At 34.5% G+C, this 19,657-nt stretch overlaps 1 protein-coding gene across 1 annotated transcript; it reads right to left on the bottom strand.

Moving 5' to 3' along the window:
• Positions 1-493: 493 nt before the first annotated feature.
• On the bottom strand, positions 494-19,413 carry LOC128244666 (phosphatidylinositol-3-phosphatase SAC1-like). Its single transcript, XM_052962687.1, has 17 exons — positions 19,373-19,413; positions 14,404-14,501; positions 13,084-13,161; positions 12,529-12,656; positions 11,870-12,019; positions 11,207-11,300; positions 10,618-10,805; positions 10,196-10,279; positions 9,260-9,328; positions 8,764-8,843; positions 7,540-7,638; positions 5,590-5,728; positions 5,189-5,258; positions 4,791-4,863; positions 4,406-4,601; positions 3,463-3,523; positions 494-1,582 (listed from the first exon to the last, which is right to left on the bottom strand). Exons 1-17 carry the CDS (start codon positions 19,396-19,398, stop codon positions 1,446-1,448), a joined length of 1,770 nt encoding a protein of 589 aa, XP_052818647.1. The 5' UTR covers positions 19,399-19,413; the 3' UTR covers positions 494-1,445.
• Positions 19,414-19,657: the final 244 nt, after the last annotated feature.

Genomic DNA, 19,657 nt, shown 5'->3' with positions numbered 1-19,657 from the left:
AACCATTCACCATTTTTGTCAATAAAGAATAGCATATTTGTTAAATCCAGGATTCCCACTGGTGATCGCCAATGAAGAATAAATCACAAGTGGCTAGTGTTTTACAATTCACCCGAATTTGGGAAAAGTAAACAAGATTAAATGCAGTATTAAGCTCTTAAGATGCTTCAAGCCCTTGAGCTTCTTTCATACCCACAAGAGCACAGCCCTGGACCTGCCTAGGGGCCTGGCACAGCCCCCTGGTCACCTGCCAAAAAGTGGTAACAACTTTGGAATACCACGGGGGAACCCTGATATTCAACTGATTACTTCACAACCTCCGACAAACAATCTCTTATAAATGACCAGGATCCCATTCTCGTCATGTTTATTGACTCTCAATAATGGACAGGCATCTAGGGATCATTGTTGCTTGCTTATAAATATTGAAATTTATATCAATAACCAATGCTTTACATTAATTGGCTACAGATAATGTAATTCACAACAGACATATCATTTTGGCATTTATTTCATACAATCAGTTGGCTTTCTTTACAATATTTTTACATACATGTATATTTTTACACAAAATCACACATTCAAGTAAATGTTTTCATTTCACAATTCCCTGATATATGGCTGTCATGGAGTATTACATTCAAACAAACTTTTTGTATAATCAAGAACGAAAAACACCAATCATGACAGACATGAACTCAGTAAAAAAAACCTCAACATTATATCTATTCCTATATTGATGTGAGTATAAATTTACATGTGTTCTTGATATGACATCCGCATAGTTTTAAAATCCTTAAACAAGACAGCACTGTAAGGATATGCAAATGTTCATCAGTTTTTCTCACTCTATCACAGGGCTTACGGTAACCAACAACATGTTTTAGCAAGAGGATTCAGACTTGCTCAATACATATGTCTATTGTCTTAATGAATTTATGCATCACGCAGCGTGCTAATATCGTACACAATGTTAAGTTGTGAAGGAACAAGTGTTTGCCAACAACAACACCAAGTTATGATACTATGATAAGTTTTTAACTTACTTAAAGACTCCCTTTCGGAAATTTAAGGCCAATTTTTAGAAAGTACTAGTAATCTACTCCCAAACATCCTTTAGTGGAAGCCATATTCAAATTAGAATCCTATGTTTCTTCTATTAAAGTATATATATATATATATATATATATATATATATATTACTGTTGGCATGTTTGTTGTTCCTGTAAAATATAATGTAATTTTTTCAAGCAATATTTTTTCATACACTACATATACACCTTTATGCATCGTTGCTTAGTCAACATCTTGCAACTCCAGATAACATACAAAAAAAAAATTGGCAACAAAATGATAAAACAATGTATTGCAGTTCAATAAGTTTATTGTAATTATAGTAATAAATAATCGTATCAGACTATGTGCACTTTTTCCCGTCCATACAGCTAGTCTGTCTTGACCTTGGTTTGTACGAGTCTAGGCTGGTCAACAAACTCAGAGCCGTATCTGTAGATGACGGCCAGCGACATCAGACTGGCTCCACCCCAGAATAAGATATACATCAACTGTTCACTCACATGTTCTGGAAGGAAACCATATAAATTTACAATGGTTTTCTAATCATTTATATCATGTAGTAGCATAATAAATGCATTGTTTTTCTCTCACTTTTTTCGTAAAAGGGGTCAGAGCTTTCAAATTGAGAAGAGTGGCAATAAATGGTAAAATTAGGGCATTAATGGGAAATTTAAAACAGACCATTGATAATATGATGGAGGAAAAAGATGTACAAAATAAAACAAATTGTCTGAATTATGAATGATGAGCACTACTACCCTTAAACAAGAGGGCCAAGATGGTCCTTAATGCTAACCTGAGAGAATGGTGTAGGGTTAACAGGGGGACATTTCTGTAGAATTCTTTTCTAAAGGGTTAGTGGTCTCTCACAAAAAATAACAATGCTTTAATTGTAGCCATATTATAATATAAGGAAAATGTTCATTTAAGCTATCAGCATTTTTTTCACAAAATCTTGAAGGAATATAGGGGCAGGGCCAGCTTTGAACCCAGGGCCATAATTTGAACAAAATAGATGCAGAACCATTACATGTGAGTTTGGTATGTGGTCACCAAGCCGGACAAGTGGGTTGTTTTTTTTCGGGTTCTCCAGCTTTCCCCCACAACACAAGACCACACACTCACGTAACATTGCGCCAACGAGGGTGATTAATGTAATGTTGTAACAACTTGTTTCACAGACTTTATAAAATAAATATGTTTCAACTAAACTAAGAACCATAACATGTCTAAAGTCTGAGCTGTGCAGATTAAGAATCTTTTCAAAGGGAGATTTTGCCTGATGAATAAACTTACTCTTCTCCAAATTGGAGTTGTCTTTCTTTTTAAAACTGGACAAGTAGAATATAGTCATATAGTGTAAACTAGTCCCAACTAGTCGGCAGCATTTGAAACAGACCAATGTGACTTGAAAATTTGATAAAGGGCCATCTTAGGAACATTTCTGAAAAGATGTTTTGAATCTGCCCAGCAGTTTTTAAGGAGATTTTTTTCAAACAGTCATATTGTGAAAACTAACTCGCTCCCTGTCTGCAAAGTTTTAAAGGAAACAACATGGCTTAAAGGAATTAGATAAAGGACTCTATTAGGAAGATTCCTATGAAATTATGTTGAAATCGGGCCAGTGAGTAAGAAGATTATTAAAGTTAACATGGCAACCAGAGTTCTACATGGAACCTCTTTTTGAAGGCATCTGGTAGATGACCATCCAAGGAACATTCCTGTGAAATTTGGTTGTAATTGACGAATTGGTTAAGGAGGAAATTTGATTGAATGAAAATGTTGACAACGAACAACTGACAATGGTGACGGACACCAAGTAATACATGATACAAGTATATATTATAAAGAGGTCATTATGAATATCTAGCATGCTATACTCATTCATACATTTCAAGTTAAATGGATTTTTAAGTGGAAAGATCTTATATGGACAATTTTAACATGCGAAAACAATTGAATGGCAAGTTCTTTCTACACATTCCAATAGAATATTTATAAGACATGCAGAACTCAAAATTTGACAAGCTACTGGTATTCCTGAAATGTTCATAATCATCCCTTTTCAAAGACTTTAGTGATAAATATTCCTAAAATGTTGGTTCAAGGTCTTGATTGGGATATAGCAGACTTTAAACTGCAGTTGATTCCTGACAGACAATATTTTGACAGGACTGTTAATACCTCCTCCCTTGATATATACTTTGCCATTTGTATTTAATGGATTTTTAATGCCTGGACACCTATGCCCTCTGAGACTTGAACATTGTTTCCTGCTCTAGAGGTGGAATAAAGTAAAGAAGATTTGCCGATTGCATAAATGCTCTTGGTGTGCCTGCCATCTTCCGGTGGATCAAAGCATTGATTGATGCACAGAGCACTTACCATCTGGGAGAAGAATGCTGATCACACACATGGCCATGGCGATCACAAATATCACAGGTATCTGAAACAGACAACCTGAGTTTTACTCTCTTTTTTATCTTTGGTGACAAGCACATGTTATTAAAATTTCAATGTTTAATTTATATTTTTTTTCAATAACTATTATCCTTTCTTTTTTATGAAAAAAACACAATTAGAAAGAAAAACACTAGCTGTACCACATTATGATAAATAATATAATTCTTATTCATAATAAGACATATACAATGTTGAAAATGTTGCACTCCCATAGGTTGCAATATCATGCCTCCGACATTAATGACAGACGCCATAAGTCCAGGACTGGTCGTCTATTTTCCGATTCCCATGAATATTCCGATAAATAAATGAAACATTTAAACATGTTAACAGGCTGTCAACGTGATATATACATAACGGCGGTTGTAGGTGACTTCGCTCTCACCCGATATGGTTTCCTTTGCCCCGTATATCACATATCTGGTCAGCTACTAACCCCGTAACTTATAAAATTACACTACCCAAATCCCTGACAAAAGAGGTGAAATTTTATCATTTAAATTATGGATGTACATACCTAATATATTTGGGGACATATGTAATGTGCATGTACATACTATCTTAGAATTACATGTGATATGAAAAATACAGTGGGTCGATTGTTCAGATCTTTGTTAAGGATAACAATCCTGTTAACGGCATCGTTATTAAGTATTAAAAATGAAATATTTTATGATGTGCAGACATATTTAGATAAAACCTGCATAGCTAAATTAGTGATCTCCATATTTCTTAAAAGATCGGCAGATCACATATCTGTCCAGGAAGCTTTTAGAGTATTACGTAAAGATTTGAAAGTTAATGACATTGTTAGCTTTAACGAAGTTCTGAATAATCCCCCCAATGAATGCTAAATGTTCCTTACCGCGTAGAACTTCCAGTCCCTATCAGAGCCTAGTGGGGAGGGTTTGGACACCCCCTCGTTCTCCTCCACAATGTAGTTACCCAGAAACAGGTCTATACTGTCCTGTCGGAAACCATCACCAAAGTTGTTCTTGAAGTAGCGATTCAACGAGTTCCAGCCATCCATTAACAGGCCAAGCTTTGTCCTCTTTCCCGTCCTGGAGGTGAAATGGTCGTGTCAGTTTTAACAATCAAGTGTTCAGTTTAAAACTGTCTTAAATGTACTCTTTAATAAATTCAGGATGTAATACTGATAACAGAGTTGTTAAACATCTAAACATGTAACATGACCAGCATCAGATTTAAGCCTGGTCATTGTTTTATATAGAGCATGGAAGCATGTATACCTGGTAAAGTCTGTTTTGAGGGCCCCAGTACCTGCATATTGCTTTGATACGATGTCCGCATTATCTGCCCATACTGTAATACAAATTAATATATAGCATGGGTCATAATTATGGGAGCTTTTATTCAATACTTTTTTGTGTTTCAGCAAATTGAGGATGTCTTTAAGAAATCCAAAGAGTTGAAATAATCAATAGAGAAACAATATTTGTTTACTTCTCATGCCCCATATTTTAAAGGGTTATTCATTGGTGATTTCTTCCTTATGTTCATTTAAACTATGCTTAAATACTAACAGAATACATTACATATATACAACTAGTACTCAACCATGAAATTACTTGCATTTCTCTAAGAATTAATTACTAGTTATATACACATATAGACACAGGGCACATACCATTATTGAACATGTGTTTGAAATGTGGAAACTCTTCTAGTTTTCTTTGTCCGTCAGTGATGCCCAATGTCTGCAATAATCAGTCAAAACTTATTTGTATGAATTCAATTGAGAATAGAGAAAGGCTTTGTTGTATAATAACTAGCCTAATAATAACTAATAAAAATTTATGTTTCAAAATTATACACTGCTATCAAACTTTCAGTTTTTCCTGTTGATGCTACTGCCTAGTGCATAGCTGGCAAATCTGTTCTAAAATAAGCCCACACGGTGTGGGTCACACCTATTTGTGAAAATATTGGATAAGGCATTTTGTACTAAGCATGATGTCAATAATGAAAACGTTGTAATTATAAGGGCAAATATTTTTCTCTTGTCTTATTGAAACCGGCCCCCGGTACCTGAAACTGTTCCTCTACAGTTATCTTGGCGAGAAGTCCCTGCACCACGTTGGTCCTGTCTAGACAGTCCATACAGTTAGTACGAATCACTCCCTCCTGGTGGCTGGTCGGGACACCATCACTCGACACAACAAAATAACTGAAGAAAAACAAGGCTCCAGCAGTGAGATTAAGGCAAATCTTTTAATTTTAGGAAACATTTAGTCTGATGCATGTTCTGTGAAGTCCAAATGAGAAGGCTGAAAACCATACACATCAAAGTTAATTCATTTTTAATAGATGATGTATTTAACACAATCACTGTACTGGGTGTCAGTGTTAGTCTGTTTGCCTTACTTGTTCAAGTTACATAATAGTAATTGAATAGCACTGCATGAAGAAACCAACTTTTTTATCTGTCTAAAAGGTGGTGAGTGGCAAGTCAAGACACATTTCAGCCGGAGTTATGGGATTTGTTAGTCATATGTCCATATTATTATAAACTTGGGTACCATGTTTCATGTTAATAATATAAGTCAAGAAAGTTTTTTTTAATACAGCCCAAGGTTGTTGTTTTTTTAATGATGCTCCTGCTAATGACAACAAGGCCATGAATATATCTTGTATGTTTTCCTGTTAAACCTGACAGTCTAACAGGAGCCAATGATCTTGATTCGCAATATAACAGCTGTCAGACTCAAATACGAAGTATAAACACATTCAGTGCTCCATTCCATGATGACACACGCCTAAACTTGCTACACAAACCCTAACTTGCTACACATACCCAAACTTGTATATATATCAAAACTTGCTATAAATATATACCAAAACTTGCTACACATAACCAAACTTGTATATATATCAAAACTTGCTATAAATATATACCCAAACTTGCTACACAAACCCTAACTTGCTACACATACCCAAACTTGTATATATACCAAAAACTTGCTATAAATATATACCAAAACTTGCTACACATAACAAACTTGTATATATACCCAAACTTGCTATAAATATATACCCAAACTTGCTACACAAACCCTAACTTGCTACACATACCCAAACTTGTATATATACCAAAACTTGCTTTAAATATATACCAAAACTTGCTACACATAACCAAACTTGTATATATACCAAAACTTGCTATAAATATATACCAAAACTTGCTACACAAACCCTAACTTGCTACACATAACCAAACTTTCTAAATATACAAAAACTTGCTACACATAACAAAACTTGCTACACATACCCAAACTTGTATAAATACCAAAACTCACTATATATATATACCCAAACTTGCTAAAAATACCCGAACTTTCTATATATACCCAAACTTGCTACACATAACAAAACTTGCTACACATACCAAAACTTTCTACATATATTCAAACTTCCTTCATGTATCAGGGTTTGAATTTTGGCTTACATATTCGCAAAATGTGAGAGAAATTTGAATATTGCGAGTGATTGTTGCTCAAGCTAACAAAATTCAATGAATGTAATTTAATCTAATTTAATCAAAAGTAGGGCACTTGATTGTCATACTGAGCTGTTTTATTACTGGATTATTAGTTGCATGCACACTGGCAGTAATGTAACAGTTCAACCTTGTCATATGCTCATTGCGGCACTTCAGTTTATAGTATGTAAAGCCCAGAACATGTGTGTATTTGACTTTTCAACGGCAGTCTGGATTTATTTGGAAGCTAAATTAAGACTGTTTATTTATTCATACATGTGCATTAATTGATGTATTTTGTGTTGTTTGCGATTTAATGATAACACAATTTGATGACAACGTAATGTTGCAAATATTTGTACGTGTGATGTACAATCATTTTGTGTTATCTTCTTAAATGCTGGACAAACTCAGGAGTATAAAAATAGATTTCAAACTGAATTATTTTGTCTTGTGCAACTAAACACCAGTAAATACTGCATGCTAGTAAAGCCACATACCCAAACTGTTTCCTCTTCTCATCCAGCCTATTCACAAGAACAGAGAGTCGGTCCCACCGCATTTTCCGACACTCGTGGTGGAAGTCAAAATACTCATACCTAGAGGAGAGTAAAGAATGAAGCTAAAATGTAATTTCATTGCCTTATAGTATCGTTAGTGATGCATTTTTAAACATTTATTTTTAATATATTTCTAAACATTTATTTTTAATATATTTCAAGTATATTTGATTCTTAACACAGATTTGAGTGATCACCATTTATATGCAAAACAAATCATACCAGAACATGATATATACCCCCGTAAATAAGAGGATAATGTGGCCGTGTATGATAGTATGTTACTTGGTTGAATCGTTTTGAGTTGCCATAATGCACTAGACATCTGGTGTTTTAAGCAAGCAAAGAGAAGAGGTACAATCCTACAGATAAACCCACTAACATTTATTTTATTTATTTTAACCATTGAAGCATTTTAAATTATACAAGAGCTGTTGTAAGACAATGCACTTGACTATTCGGTCCTCAGTGTGTCTGATATAAATAAGTAAATAGCATACACAATTGATCAAATATGTACATTATGTATTATGTCCATTGCATAAAATATTTTGGAGATGTAATCTCAAGTCCAAACGTGCTGGAATACTTAAACAATCAGGGGCAATAATTTGTATTAATGATCATACAGAGTTGTCCAACTTATCAGTGTGATGGCCATGTACAACTATGTGAATTATCAAGTAAACTAGACCAATGCTATTCACTTTTCAAGATATGAGTAAAATTCCCAATGCAGAGTCGAGTGGGAATGCTCTCCTTATTCTTTGAAATGTCTATCTAAAAACTTTTCTTTACAAAGCATTTAAATGCAATGAAATAGTCCTACTTCATTTTTATAGTATTATAGAATTAGATCTACACATTCGCACTATGCTACAGTATAATATGGAATCAAAAAACCAATCCTGGTTTCCATATTTTATGTTCAAATCATATAAAATCTTAAGACAGAAATTTAGCAGGTATGAAAAAAAGAGTTAGTCAGAGTATGTGTCAACATCAGGCTAAATGGATTCAGTATTTGATTACAGCAGAAATCTAACTCAAACATGACATACCGGGTATATCAGCTTACCAACATGATAAAGCTAAAAAGTAGCTAAAACCGGTAAATAAAATATATTGGAAAGTTTATTAGATATTTTCACAAAATTTACTTACTTGACTTTTGGATTTTTAAAACTATTGAGTGATTCTGCTAAAGCCTTTTCCAATGATCCTTCATGGCCTTTAGAATTTACCTGGAAAATGAGTATTGCTAGCTGCACAATAGTCCCCTACCAGTTTTGCCAAAACAACAGTACTTTTAAAACATGTACATTTGTCCTTATTGTTGAAATCGAAAAGGAACTCACATAACAAGATTTACATCAAGGGTAAGGATCTAACATTCATTTTGGTAAGCCATTCAAAATATTGGTACATAAGCTCCAAAACCAGTTGTTTCCCTTGTCAAATGAAGTAAGTGTAAGCCATGTGTAAGCCAAGTAGATGACTAAAAGAGTGGTATCAATGTTTCTTTGGGGTTTTAATAGCCATTTATGTCATTTGGCTGATATAGTATCTGAAACACTCTTAAGTCTTTATCTGTGGAAGATAACACACCACTGACTCTCAACAGTAATGCCATCATCATGCAACAAACAAACTAACATACCAAGTTGACAATGATTTGTTCCCCATACATGAACACCTGGTCATCAAAATGTCTCTGCAAGCCCTCCAACTGAAAAACAAATACAATAACAATCATAAATCCTCCCTTTTCCATGATCCCTCAACATCGAGCTTCAAATTCCCACTGTCGAGTGTAGTGGTGAAGGTGTCCACCTCCAAACCAAGGAGGTTGTGGGGTGAGGCCTTGTCAGTGTTATTTTCTCATGACCTCTCGAACGACACCAGCAGCCAAGTGTATCAAGTTTTGATGATTTATCCACAGGCTATCAGTCAATGGTCAAAATATGCACAAGCCCGCAAGCCCTGCACTAGTAAAATGTCTTTCGGGCTTGCTCAAATTCTGAATTTTATATAGCAGAGCTTGTTATAAAATTTGATGCCAAGCAATAGTATAAGAATTCGGGCTTGTTCATCCAAAAGTCTAATTTTGATGACGGCTATCTTTTGGCTAGTTGACTTGACTAAAACGATTTGATTAATAAGTAGTTATTTATTGGACCAATGAATAAACATTTTTGATAACTATGTCCAAACTGAAAACTTTACTAAATTTATACAAGTTGCTGTAGTACTTGTTTCTGCCAATCAAACTGACTGAGGCTAGTTTCATATATATCAAGTGCATATTTGGCCGTATTCACAATCAAGATAAATTACTTAACTTGTGAACTACATTAGTATGAACATAATCTCATGTTTGCTAGTACTACACATGCATTAAACTTTTAAATAAGAAACCAGTGTCAGTTTGTGATAGTATATCATGATATAATAATATCATAATATGACACAAATAAACTCAGTCACAATACTACATCATTACAGAAGCCTCTGGTTTCTGTTTTTATAGCACAATTTAATATTCATACGTACATGATTGTGAACAGAATGTTGAAGGCATATTACAGAAACTTACATGGTTTGATGTTCGTAGTTGGGCCTGCGGCATGTACTTCAAGTTTGGTCGCTGTGACCAGTACAAAGGTATTGATCCCCTGGTCTGAAATAGAACCATCAACATGAATACATCAACACTACTTTATGCAACTTGCTACATGTTTGTATTGTCGAAGTTAACATACAAATCTAGTTTCGTGTTTAACAGTTATCTCCAGCATTACAGTTTTTGCAGGACAACAATGATGACGGGAACAAAAACAGAAGATGCTTGAAACAAAATTCTGCATAAAACATAACTTAAATGAAACAATTGTAATAAATAGTTCAAATAATGTGGTAAATAAGTTACATGTACAAGTATTATACATCAACAATTAACAGCTGCAAGTTTCTTGTATACGAACAGTATTTACATTTCAAAACCAACATAGCTGGTACCTGAACAAATGAACACGAGGTATCATTATGGATGACAATCTGTTCCGTTTCCACAAAGTTGGCCACCTGTCCCTTGTTATCCAGCCCTCGCACGTTGAATCTCGTGCCCGCTCGATACACACACCGCCGGGAGATCAGGATGTAATCCACACCCTTATTGTTGACTACCAATGACTTGATGCTCATAACTTGTGAGAGTTAAGGGAATAAGAAACTTATGGAATAATGTGCTTTTTGGCACTTATAAAAAAATTCATTCAACATGTTTCTATGATCGTTTGATCAAACAATTATTTTCATTCTCAAATCTGTTCTTCGACATCAATGTTTATATCGAAATGTAACACATAGACTAGTGAAACAATGTGATATTATCTATTTACTAAATATAATCCTATTTAATGGTCAACTGATGATTCGATTGACAACTGGAAACTGGTCAGTGATGTACACGAATGGTCTCGTATTGTTCTAAAATCAATATCTATTTTTTTTTCAAAAACAGTAAGAAAAAATATGTTCTACAGCATCTACTTCCCCACATGAGCAAGTCCAGAATTAATTGAGACGTATATTGCCAGAAGGATACAACCATGCATGACGGGTAGACAGTAGCGGGCAAGTTCTGGCTGCTGGCTGAGTTCTCGTAACACATGACCGTTCCACATAAACCGCTGATCAGCCTGAAAACATGACAAAATATAATAATGATAATTATGTCCTTGTTGGTGATTTTCTTCCTTTTAATTTCATTGTGTGCTGCTATAAATGTACATGCATAACTTTATCAAAGCACTTAAAATAGCATTAAAGAGACTCATTTATGCCAGTAATGGTCAGACATTAGAAAGTGTTAAGTGTAAACAAAACAATTGTTCCAAAGATGAAATATCATGAAAAGAGCTCTAATGTCTAAGAGATTTTAGGTTCTAATGTTAATATTTATTGATAAATGTGACAGAAATACTCCATTTTGCCAAAATAATTGGATAATTTAAGGCTTTGAATTACATTTTTTTTTAATTGAGTATCTGCCATATGCTGCTTATTGCTAATTCATAAAAGAACTAAAAAATTATTAATTAAAAAATAACTAAATATAAAAATCTCCATAACAATTTTTCTAAATTCTGATAGGGCAGCTTGGTGCATTTTCAGCAGACAAAAGACCTGGCATAGCGTGACTCAATGGTCAAATGGCCAAGAAGAAACACTGCTCGTAAGCTGAAATCAAACTCTTTAAAGGCCTTACTCGCTCATGTAATGGCATGGACATGAAGTCCGGGCTGGTGTTGTAGAGTCGCTGTAGGGAATGGGTGATGTCATAGGTGGTGCTGTAGTAGAAGTAGCCAGTCTTCAACACAGCCTCAACCATAGACAGGTACACGAGATTATCTCGGTTCTACAGGATAGAAATCGTACATGTTTATATTTCATGCATAAGTAAAAATGTGAATCTGTGAAGTAAAGGGTTAATTAAAGCTACACTCTCACAGATTTGAAGTTTTGAAAACTTTTTTTTGTCTTGAAATGAGCCATTTTTTGTGAAAATGCATGGTAATCAGTTACATAAGACTACTGAAAAAAATAAGTTGCAGATATTTATATTTAAGTTCAAAAATTTATGCTTTATGCATTTTTCTTAAACCGTTAGTAATGGTTTAAGCCATAAAACATTAGTTTTCAAACGGAAACATGAAAATACGTATGTGTCAGATTTTTTGTCAGCAATCTAATATCATTGGTTTGCAGAACATTTATGATTCAGTCATTCAATATTCCCTAACATAAGTTTGACAACAAAGGTTCCCTAACATAAATTTAACAACAAAGGTTTAAAAATAGCTATAAAAAATGATTGTAACAATGATTGTAACAACTAAAGACTCTGGTACGCTGCCACATTTATACCTGTTTCTCTGTGAGGTGGAACATGGTACGCTTGTAGGAGTGGACTTTGGTTGTCTTCACCTGCCAGACAGTGTTGCCACGGATCTCCCCCACCTTCTCCTTCCCGGTTATCAAAATCAGATATGGACCTGAAAGAATTAAGATGTAGTTCAGACAGAGTTACCTGACTCGCTAATCACGAGTTAAGCCAATTGATATTTCTGGTAATTGTTCTTAGTTTCATGTAAACATGTTAACCAATATTGAGATATGACCCAATATTTAATGCATTTTGCATTGTGACATCAAGGTTATGATAATACCTGACACCTAGGCAATGTTAATGCCTCACCTATTTTTTATTTAGAAAACAGAAAAGGTAAAATATGTTTATTATTTTGTCAAACATGCATTACAATGTCAATTTAATCAACACCTGAATGCAATACAATGAAGCTTGACTGTTCTTTGTTCCCAAATCATGTTAACAGATTATATTTTTTCCTCAACATAACCTAAATCATTTACAGTTATAAAGCACCTGATCTGATCTGTCGTGTTTAGAAATCCATTTACCTGCAATAAGTCTGATAATGCCCATGATACCGCATACTGTTGATGTGACTGCATTTGTTGGAATTTGACCCTCATTAGCTGCAAAAAAGGCAAAGAGATTTATCCTGTCAATATATATATGAGGGCTGATCTAGAATAACATCATTCATATTTTCTGATGGTTTTTGGTGAGAATAAAAAAAAAATTATGTTGAAGTATTTTTTTCACAAAATATACTTGTGAAGACAAACCATTGCAAAGATTTTTATTTTACAGCAATTGTTTAGTTCACAAACCAGTATGGTCACCACTGGTGATTCAGGATCAACCTTCGTATAGTTCTGGCTTCCAGAACTTTAATGTTGATACTTTTTTGATGTTTACTACATTAAAGTTATGGCGTAACCCCCATACCAAAGTCGACCAGAATCAACTGAGTATGATCATTTGATGATGCAATTGAATGACTCTGCAATCAAATGACCATGATGACGTTGATGAATTCTATTTTTAGCATCGGCTTCACATTGTTCATTTAGTTGAAACCAATTGCAGTAAGGTTGAAAATACCTTTTGATAAGTAAAAACGATTTATTTATTTGAAATTTGTTATCAGTTATATTTCTATTTATTCGAAATAGAATAAAAACAGCAAAATAAACACTACATTTGTGAGGTCAAATGTAGGTCACATGGGTATTTTCTGAAAATCTTATTATCACGTGAATAAATTTGAACACAACTATGACCTAATTAAGGAATGCTTATAATCGGAATTATTATAAGGATAAATCAACTATCTATAAAGCGTTTTTTTTGGTTTTGAAAATGTGTTTGTGAACTACATTTTACTTCATTTACCTGAGGATATAGTTATTTTGTCTGTACAATGCATACAAGTGAAATAACAGCGTGACATAAAAATGTCACGAATTCTGGTTGGGTTTGTGTACGGCGTTCTCTTCAGCGAACACGTCACAAAAGGTAATATATATAACGTGTTCGCTGAAGTTCTTTAGCTAACCTTAGTATTAACTTTAAAAAGTGTACCCTGTATAAGTTCCAGTGATTCATATAAAAATTTGCCAGAATGGACTCACATATTTCATAACCATATTAAACTTGAAGAAAAGTAAGCCCTCAGGAAAAATAAATGAATAAGTATAACATGTTTGACAGTTAAAACCAAACTATTCTGTCGATTTTCATATGATAATGTTGAAGTTCTTCATATGATATCCTGAAACAATGTGCTGTTTAATCTCTTAGCACCATGTTCCTCTTTTGCAGCACCCCGTCTTATTTAAAACCTGGCTAAAAAACTAGTGTTCTGAACTTACCCTGCAGGGATATTTCTTGTGTGACACGATCAATGACAAGCAACTCATTCTCACCAGTATCAATTGGCTCAAATATAAACTTGTCTGTTGTTATATGTCTGAAACAAACGAAACAGAATTAATGGAAAATAATGAAATTAGTATAGTTTAGAGTCCAAGGGTGACAAAAAAACTATTTCAGGTCTCAAATACCACCAGGCGAGCTTTTAATCCTAGAACTGGAGGAATATCTAATGAGTGACAGTGAATATGTCAATAAGACCTGGCTTCTGTTCATTATAGATTTGTATTGGATGAAGTATGGATTTAGAGCCTACATTATAGATTTGTATTGGATGGGGTATGGATTTAGAGCCTACATTATAGATCTGTATTGGATGGGGTATGGATTTAGAGCCTACATTATAGATTTGTATTGGATGGGGTATGGGTTTAGAGCCTACATTATAGATTTGTATTGGATGGGGTATGGATTTAGAGCCTACATTATAGATTTGTATTGGATGGGGTATGGATTTAGAGCCTACATTATAGATCTATATTGGATGGGGTATGGATTTAGAGCCTACATTATAGATTTGTATTGGATGGGGTATGGATTTAGAGCCTACATTATAGATTTGTATTGGATGGGGTATGGATTTAGAGCCTACATTATAGATTTGTATTGGATGGGGTATGGATTTAGAGCCTACATTATAGATCTATATTGGATGGGGTATGGATTTAGAGCCTACATTATAGATTTGTATTGGATGGGGTATGGATTTAGAGCCTACATTATAGATTTGTATTGGATGGGGTATGGATTTAGAGCCTACATTATAGATCTATATTGGATGGGGTATGGATTTAGAGCCTACATTATAGATTTGTATTGGATGGGGTATGGATTTAGAGCCTACATTATAGATTTGTATTGGATGGGGTATGGATTTAGAGCCTACATCTTTAAGGAAACACTCTGTTGGGACACAATATTGTTGTTTATGTTATTGTGTAAGTAACAGTGACTTGATGTTCTGTGTGCTGACAACATACAGTACACTCAACGAGTTAGACCCACTTTCCATTTCCCTCCGCGGATTTTTGCTATCGCGGCCAACACAATGATTTTATTGACTGTCCGCGTTCCTCGGAGTTTGAATTTAAGGCCCTCGGAGGGTGATCAGTCAACCGAAGAATAACGAACTCGGCGTTCCTCGGAGGGGTTAACTCCGCGAAACTCTGCAAACACTAGATAAGAATCTAAGCTAAAGAGTAAAGTTATATTTATTTTATTAAAATTTTCAACCGATTACGACGGCTCCAGAAAATTGCTATTATTTTTTTTACTCTGCCCGTTTTGCATGAAGTTAGCTTACCACAACAATGCAGTCGTATTTCACTAGTTGCACATGCATCTTATAAAAGAGTCACGGACACTACAGACCATGGACATTACGGACTAGACATTACGGACCAGATTTAGGGACACTACAGACCAGATTTAGGGACATTACGGACCATCTTCAGAAACTTACAGACCATCATTTATAATAAATTTGTTAGTAAATACTTGAATATTAGTGCTCAGTATGACAATTATCTTTAATGTAACTGAAAAATCCCATGACATTTCAATGTATTTTAATAATTTTAATAATAATAAAGGAATTATGTGTTAATCTTATAATTGTAAATGTGAATATTATTGTTTTCATATGTGATCGATTGCTTTCTGAAATAAACTTTGAATCGTCATATTTGTTTGTTTTCCCTTTCATTTGTTTTAATTGAAAGGTTCAGTGAAAGTGCGCCGTTAGAATGGGTTTTCACACTTTTATGATTGCCAATTAAAGGTTGTCAGTATAATGTTTGTTTGTAATATACCGCCGATAATTACGGGTACAATTATAACTAATAAACACTAATTAAGGCAACAGAAATTGCCAGTTTTAAACATCAGTTTGCAAGAATTGCAACAAACACACATCGTTTATTTAATATAAAGCAAGAGTTGGGTTTACATCCTCAAAATTTCCTCTGCCACAAAACTGAATAGATCTAAAAGTATGCCTTGCGCTCGTTGTATCCACTGTTCTAGAGGTGTTTATGCAAACCACTGCGATGGAATGGGACATATGTAAACGTTGGCAGCATCTACGCTGTGGTACAGGTATAACCATAGCCCAGTATGATGCTGCGAACCTGGATGGTACCGAGTTAGAATTCACATGCATCACGTGTAATGATGAAGCGCAGCCAGAGGAGTCTATGGAAGTCCAGGTATGTTACAGTTTTCTCATAAGACTGGATGATGAACTAGGTAAACATATAACTAACATAGATTTCAAATTTCGTCAAATTTTAGTTTCAGAAATGGTATAAACTGATTAACCAATAGCTTGTGTTTAAAACATTTTATCATTATTGGACGAGACGATCAACCACAGCGACGTCCCAAGGTCACCCGACCACATCATGCAACTGCCAACAACAGACAGTGTTCTTGAGAGTAGCCAGATGTCCGCAGCCGCCGGTATCACCCATGAACAGGCATCTTTCAGGTATGGTCCTTAACTTTTATTTTCGGGATTCAATTTCATAAAAAGGTTACAAGTAGTAGTTAAGGCTATATGTTATTATTTATGTAATAGTTATAAAAAGAATAGCCATAAAACACTTCAAATGGAATTACATAAAAGGTCACAAGTAGTAAGTAGTAAAGGTTATACGATGAAAGAATGATCTCCTTTCTTCAGTATGTCAGCAGCATGTGGATACAGAATGAGATGTGCCCCAAATAAAGGGAAACTTGCCTCTCTACCTGCTGGTTGAACTCTTGTACAGAGAGGCGCATGAAATACCAATTATGTGCAAGCTGGTTAAGAACTGGAAACTGTGCTGCTACAAACGAAAGGCTTCAACCTTGACACAAGGCCGGCTCATGAAGCTTTAGGTGGAGTTTTCCGCCAAAGAAATTGACTACAAGCAGTCTGCTCAAAGCATGTGCGAGACTTTAAAGGCCTGTTTAAAAATGAATGGTGGCTTTGGTGACATGTGCTGTTTATTCGTGATTCATGTAAGCACTGATATGTTCTTATATGTGCTCTGGGAAATAAACTGTTTTTGAAAATATTTCTTCTGTTGCTTTTAACTGATTTAACTGCCGATCTTTCAAATTTTGTTCATTATTTTTCACATATTTGTTATAAATGCATAGGTCTTTAACACCATTTGGAATTTCACAAGATTTTATATTGAACCATTGATCTATTCAAACTTCACGGGATTTTTCACAGTTTTATGGAAGATATAACGTCATACTGAGCACTCAAATTCAAGTATTTATTAACAAATTAAAAACTAATGAGTGAATAATTAAAAAAAAAAAATGTTTAAATCATGGTCCGTAATGTCCCTAAATCTGGTCCGTAATGTCCCTAAATCTGGTCCGTAATGTCCCTAAATCTAGTCCGTAGTGTCCCTAAATCTGGTCCATAATGTCTGGTCCGTAATGTCTGGTCCGTAATGTCCATTGTCCGTAGTGTCTGTAATTCTTATAAACATGTTTTTGCTAATGACTGATAAACACATTTCTTCCAAGAATTTTTCGGAAAATCAGGAGGTTCACAGCGCATGGTTTTGAAGGCCTTCTTGCCTCGTTTTCTGTGGTAAATTCCATGAAACGTCATAGCTATTTTTAACCACCAATAATAAATAGTATATTCTACATCGTATTGATCACGCGCTTGACGTCAGAGGTCATGCTTCAGAATCGTGTAAATAGTCGGCTGCTTTATGATGCAATAACTTAGTGGCAATACTTTAATAATTCAATGTTTATAATTCAAGATAATATTCAATTGGTGTTTACGGACATGAATACAAATTAAACGTTGGTACATGTAAGAATCTTTTACCCTTAACAATGTGCATAAGCATAAAAATAAATAACTTCTAAACAAGAATGATTTCTTGCTTATCTGATAAGACTCGCAGTTCCGCCGCGGGATCATAAAATCGGACGATTCTCAACGCTATCGTTCATATTAAACTCGGCGGTAAGCCAGCCACTTGGAGGAACTTGGAGGGATTTTAGCGAGGGCAACAGTTTTACCCTCGGAGGAAACCCGCGATCATCGACTTTATCTCTCGGAGTGAGCAAGGAAAGTGGGTCTAACTCGTTGAGTGTACTGTACATAAATTATTTTTTTTTAAATCACACCACTCTCTTAAACTAAAACAAATGAATTGCAGAGGTCAACATTTGCATGTGGTCAATAGGATGTCACAGTTGACAAAATTCAAAAGTGAACATTATGTACATTATATCACAGTGATTTGATGGGAATGAACTCTTGCTTTGGTATCATTTGACCTGTACAAAATTTAGTGACATTTAACCTAATATATATATTTTTTCTTCAGATTTATCAAAGGGGTCACTCCTACCAACTTTAACAATGTCAGAAAATCCTCAATTTAGAAATTTCGAGATTTTCTGACATTGTTAAAGTGCAGTAATGTTATTTTATGCTAGATAGTTGGTAGGAGTGACCCCTTCGACGAATCTGAAGAAAAAAATACATATTTTAGGTTAAATGTCACTAAATTTTGTAAGGAGTTCAAAGCAGGAGTTCATTCCCATCAAATCACTGTGCATTATATTACAATTTTCACCCAGTAAATTTTCATTGGAAAATACTGAATAATTTTCAAGTTATTCAAGAAAAACTCTAATAATTTTCATTGTTTTTGTTTTTGGATGGTGGGGGGGGGGCGTGGTCATATTGCTTTAGTAGGTCCTGTCCTGTACTTTCCAGGAAACAAAATTCAAAACGCTGCAAACTTTTAGTCAACTTTGCAAGAATAAAACAAATATGGATACATATAGATGTTTATATTAGAAGTTTACTTAATAACCCTTCTTTCTTATGATTCATGAAATATCTAATTAAATAAACAAATAAAACATATTTCTTACAATCGTAAACTTTCGTGTACGGCCATTTTGACAGGTGGCGCCGGCGAAATTATTATTCGCTATTGTGTGATCTGCAAGGCGGCAATAGGCAAGAGCACACTATTTTTGAATGTACCACATCAGATTTTTATGTCCGTGCGTAAACAAACTAAAATATCAACCAAATATATATTGTAATCTATTTGAAGTATAAATTCAATAAATCTACCTTTATATTTTAAGAAAATGGTTTGCCGAGTCAATGGTTTCCACAAAATATAATCTGACGGCCTTTTTGGACGCAGC

The sequence above is a fragment of the Mya arenaria genome, chromosome 8 (assembly GCF_026914265.1).
Source record: "Mya arenaria isolate MELC-2E11 chromosome 8, ASM2691426v1".
Classification (NCBI taxonomy): Eukaryota; Metazoa; Mollusca; class Bivalvia; order Myida; family Myidae; genus Mya; species Mya arenaria.
The sequence above is the reverse complement of the archived record's forward strand: the minus strand, read 5'-3'. Positions and strand labels throughout refer to the sequence as shown.

What these genes read in the sequence shown, in the direction of transcription:
- LOC128244666 (XM_052962687.1), bottom strand. Translation starts at nt 19,398, where the DNA reads ATGGCCGTACACGAAAGTTTACGATT. An exon ending in AACAAATCATTGTCAACTTG is followed by an intron (nt 8,844 to 9,259) that starts GTATGTTAGTTT and finishes CTCATTTTCCAG; the next exon opens with GTAAATTCTAAAGGCCATGA. An exon ending in TTTAAAAATCCAAAAGTCAA is followed by an intron (nt 7,639 to 8,763) that starts GTAAGTAAATTT and finishes ACTCTCCTCTAG; the next exon opens with GTATGAGTATTTTGACTTCC.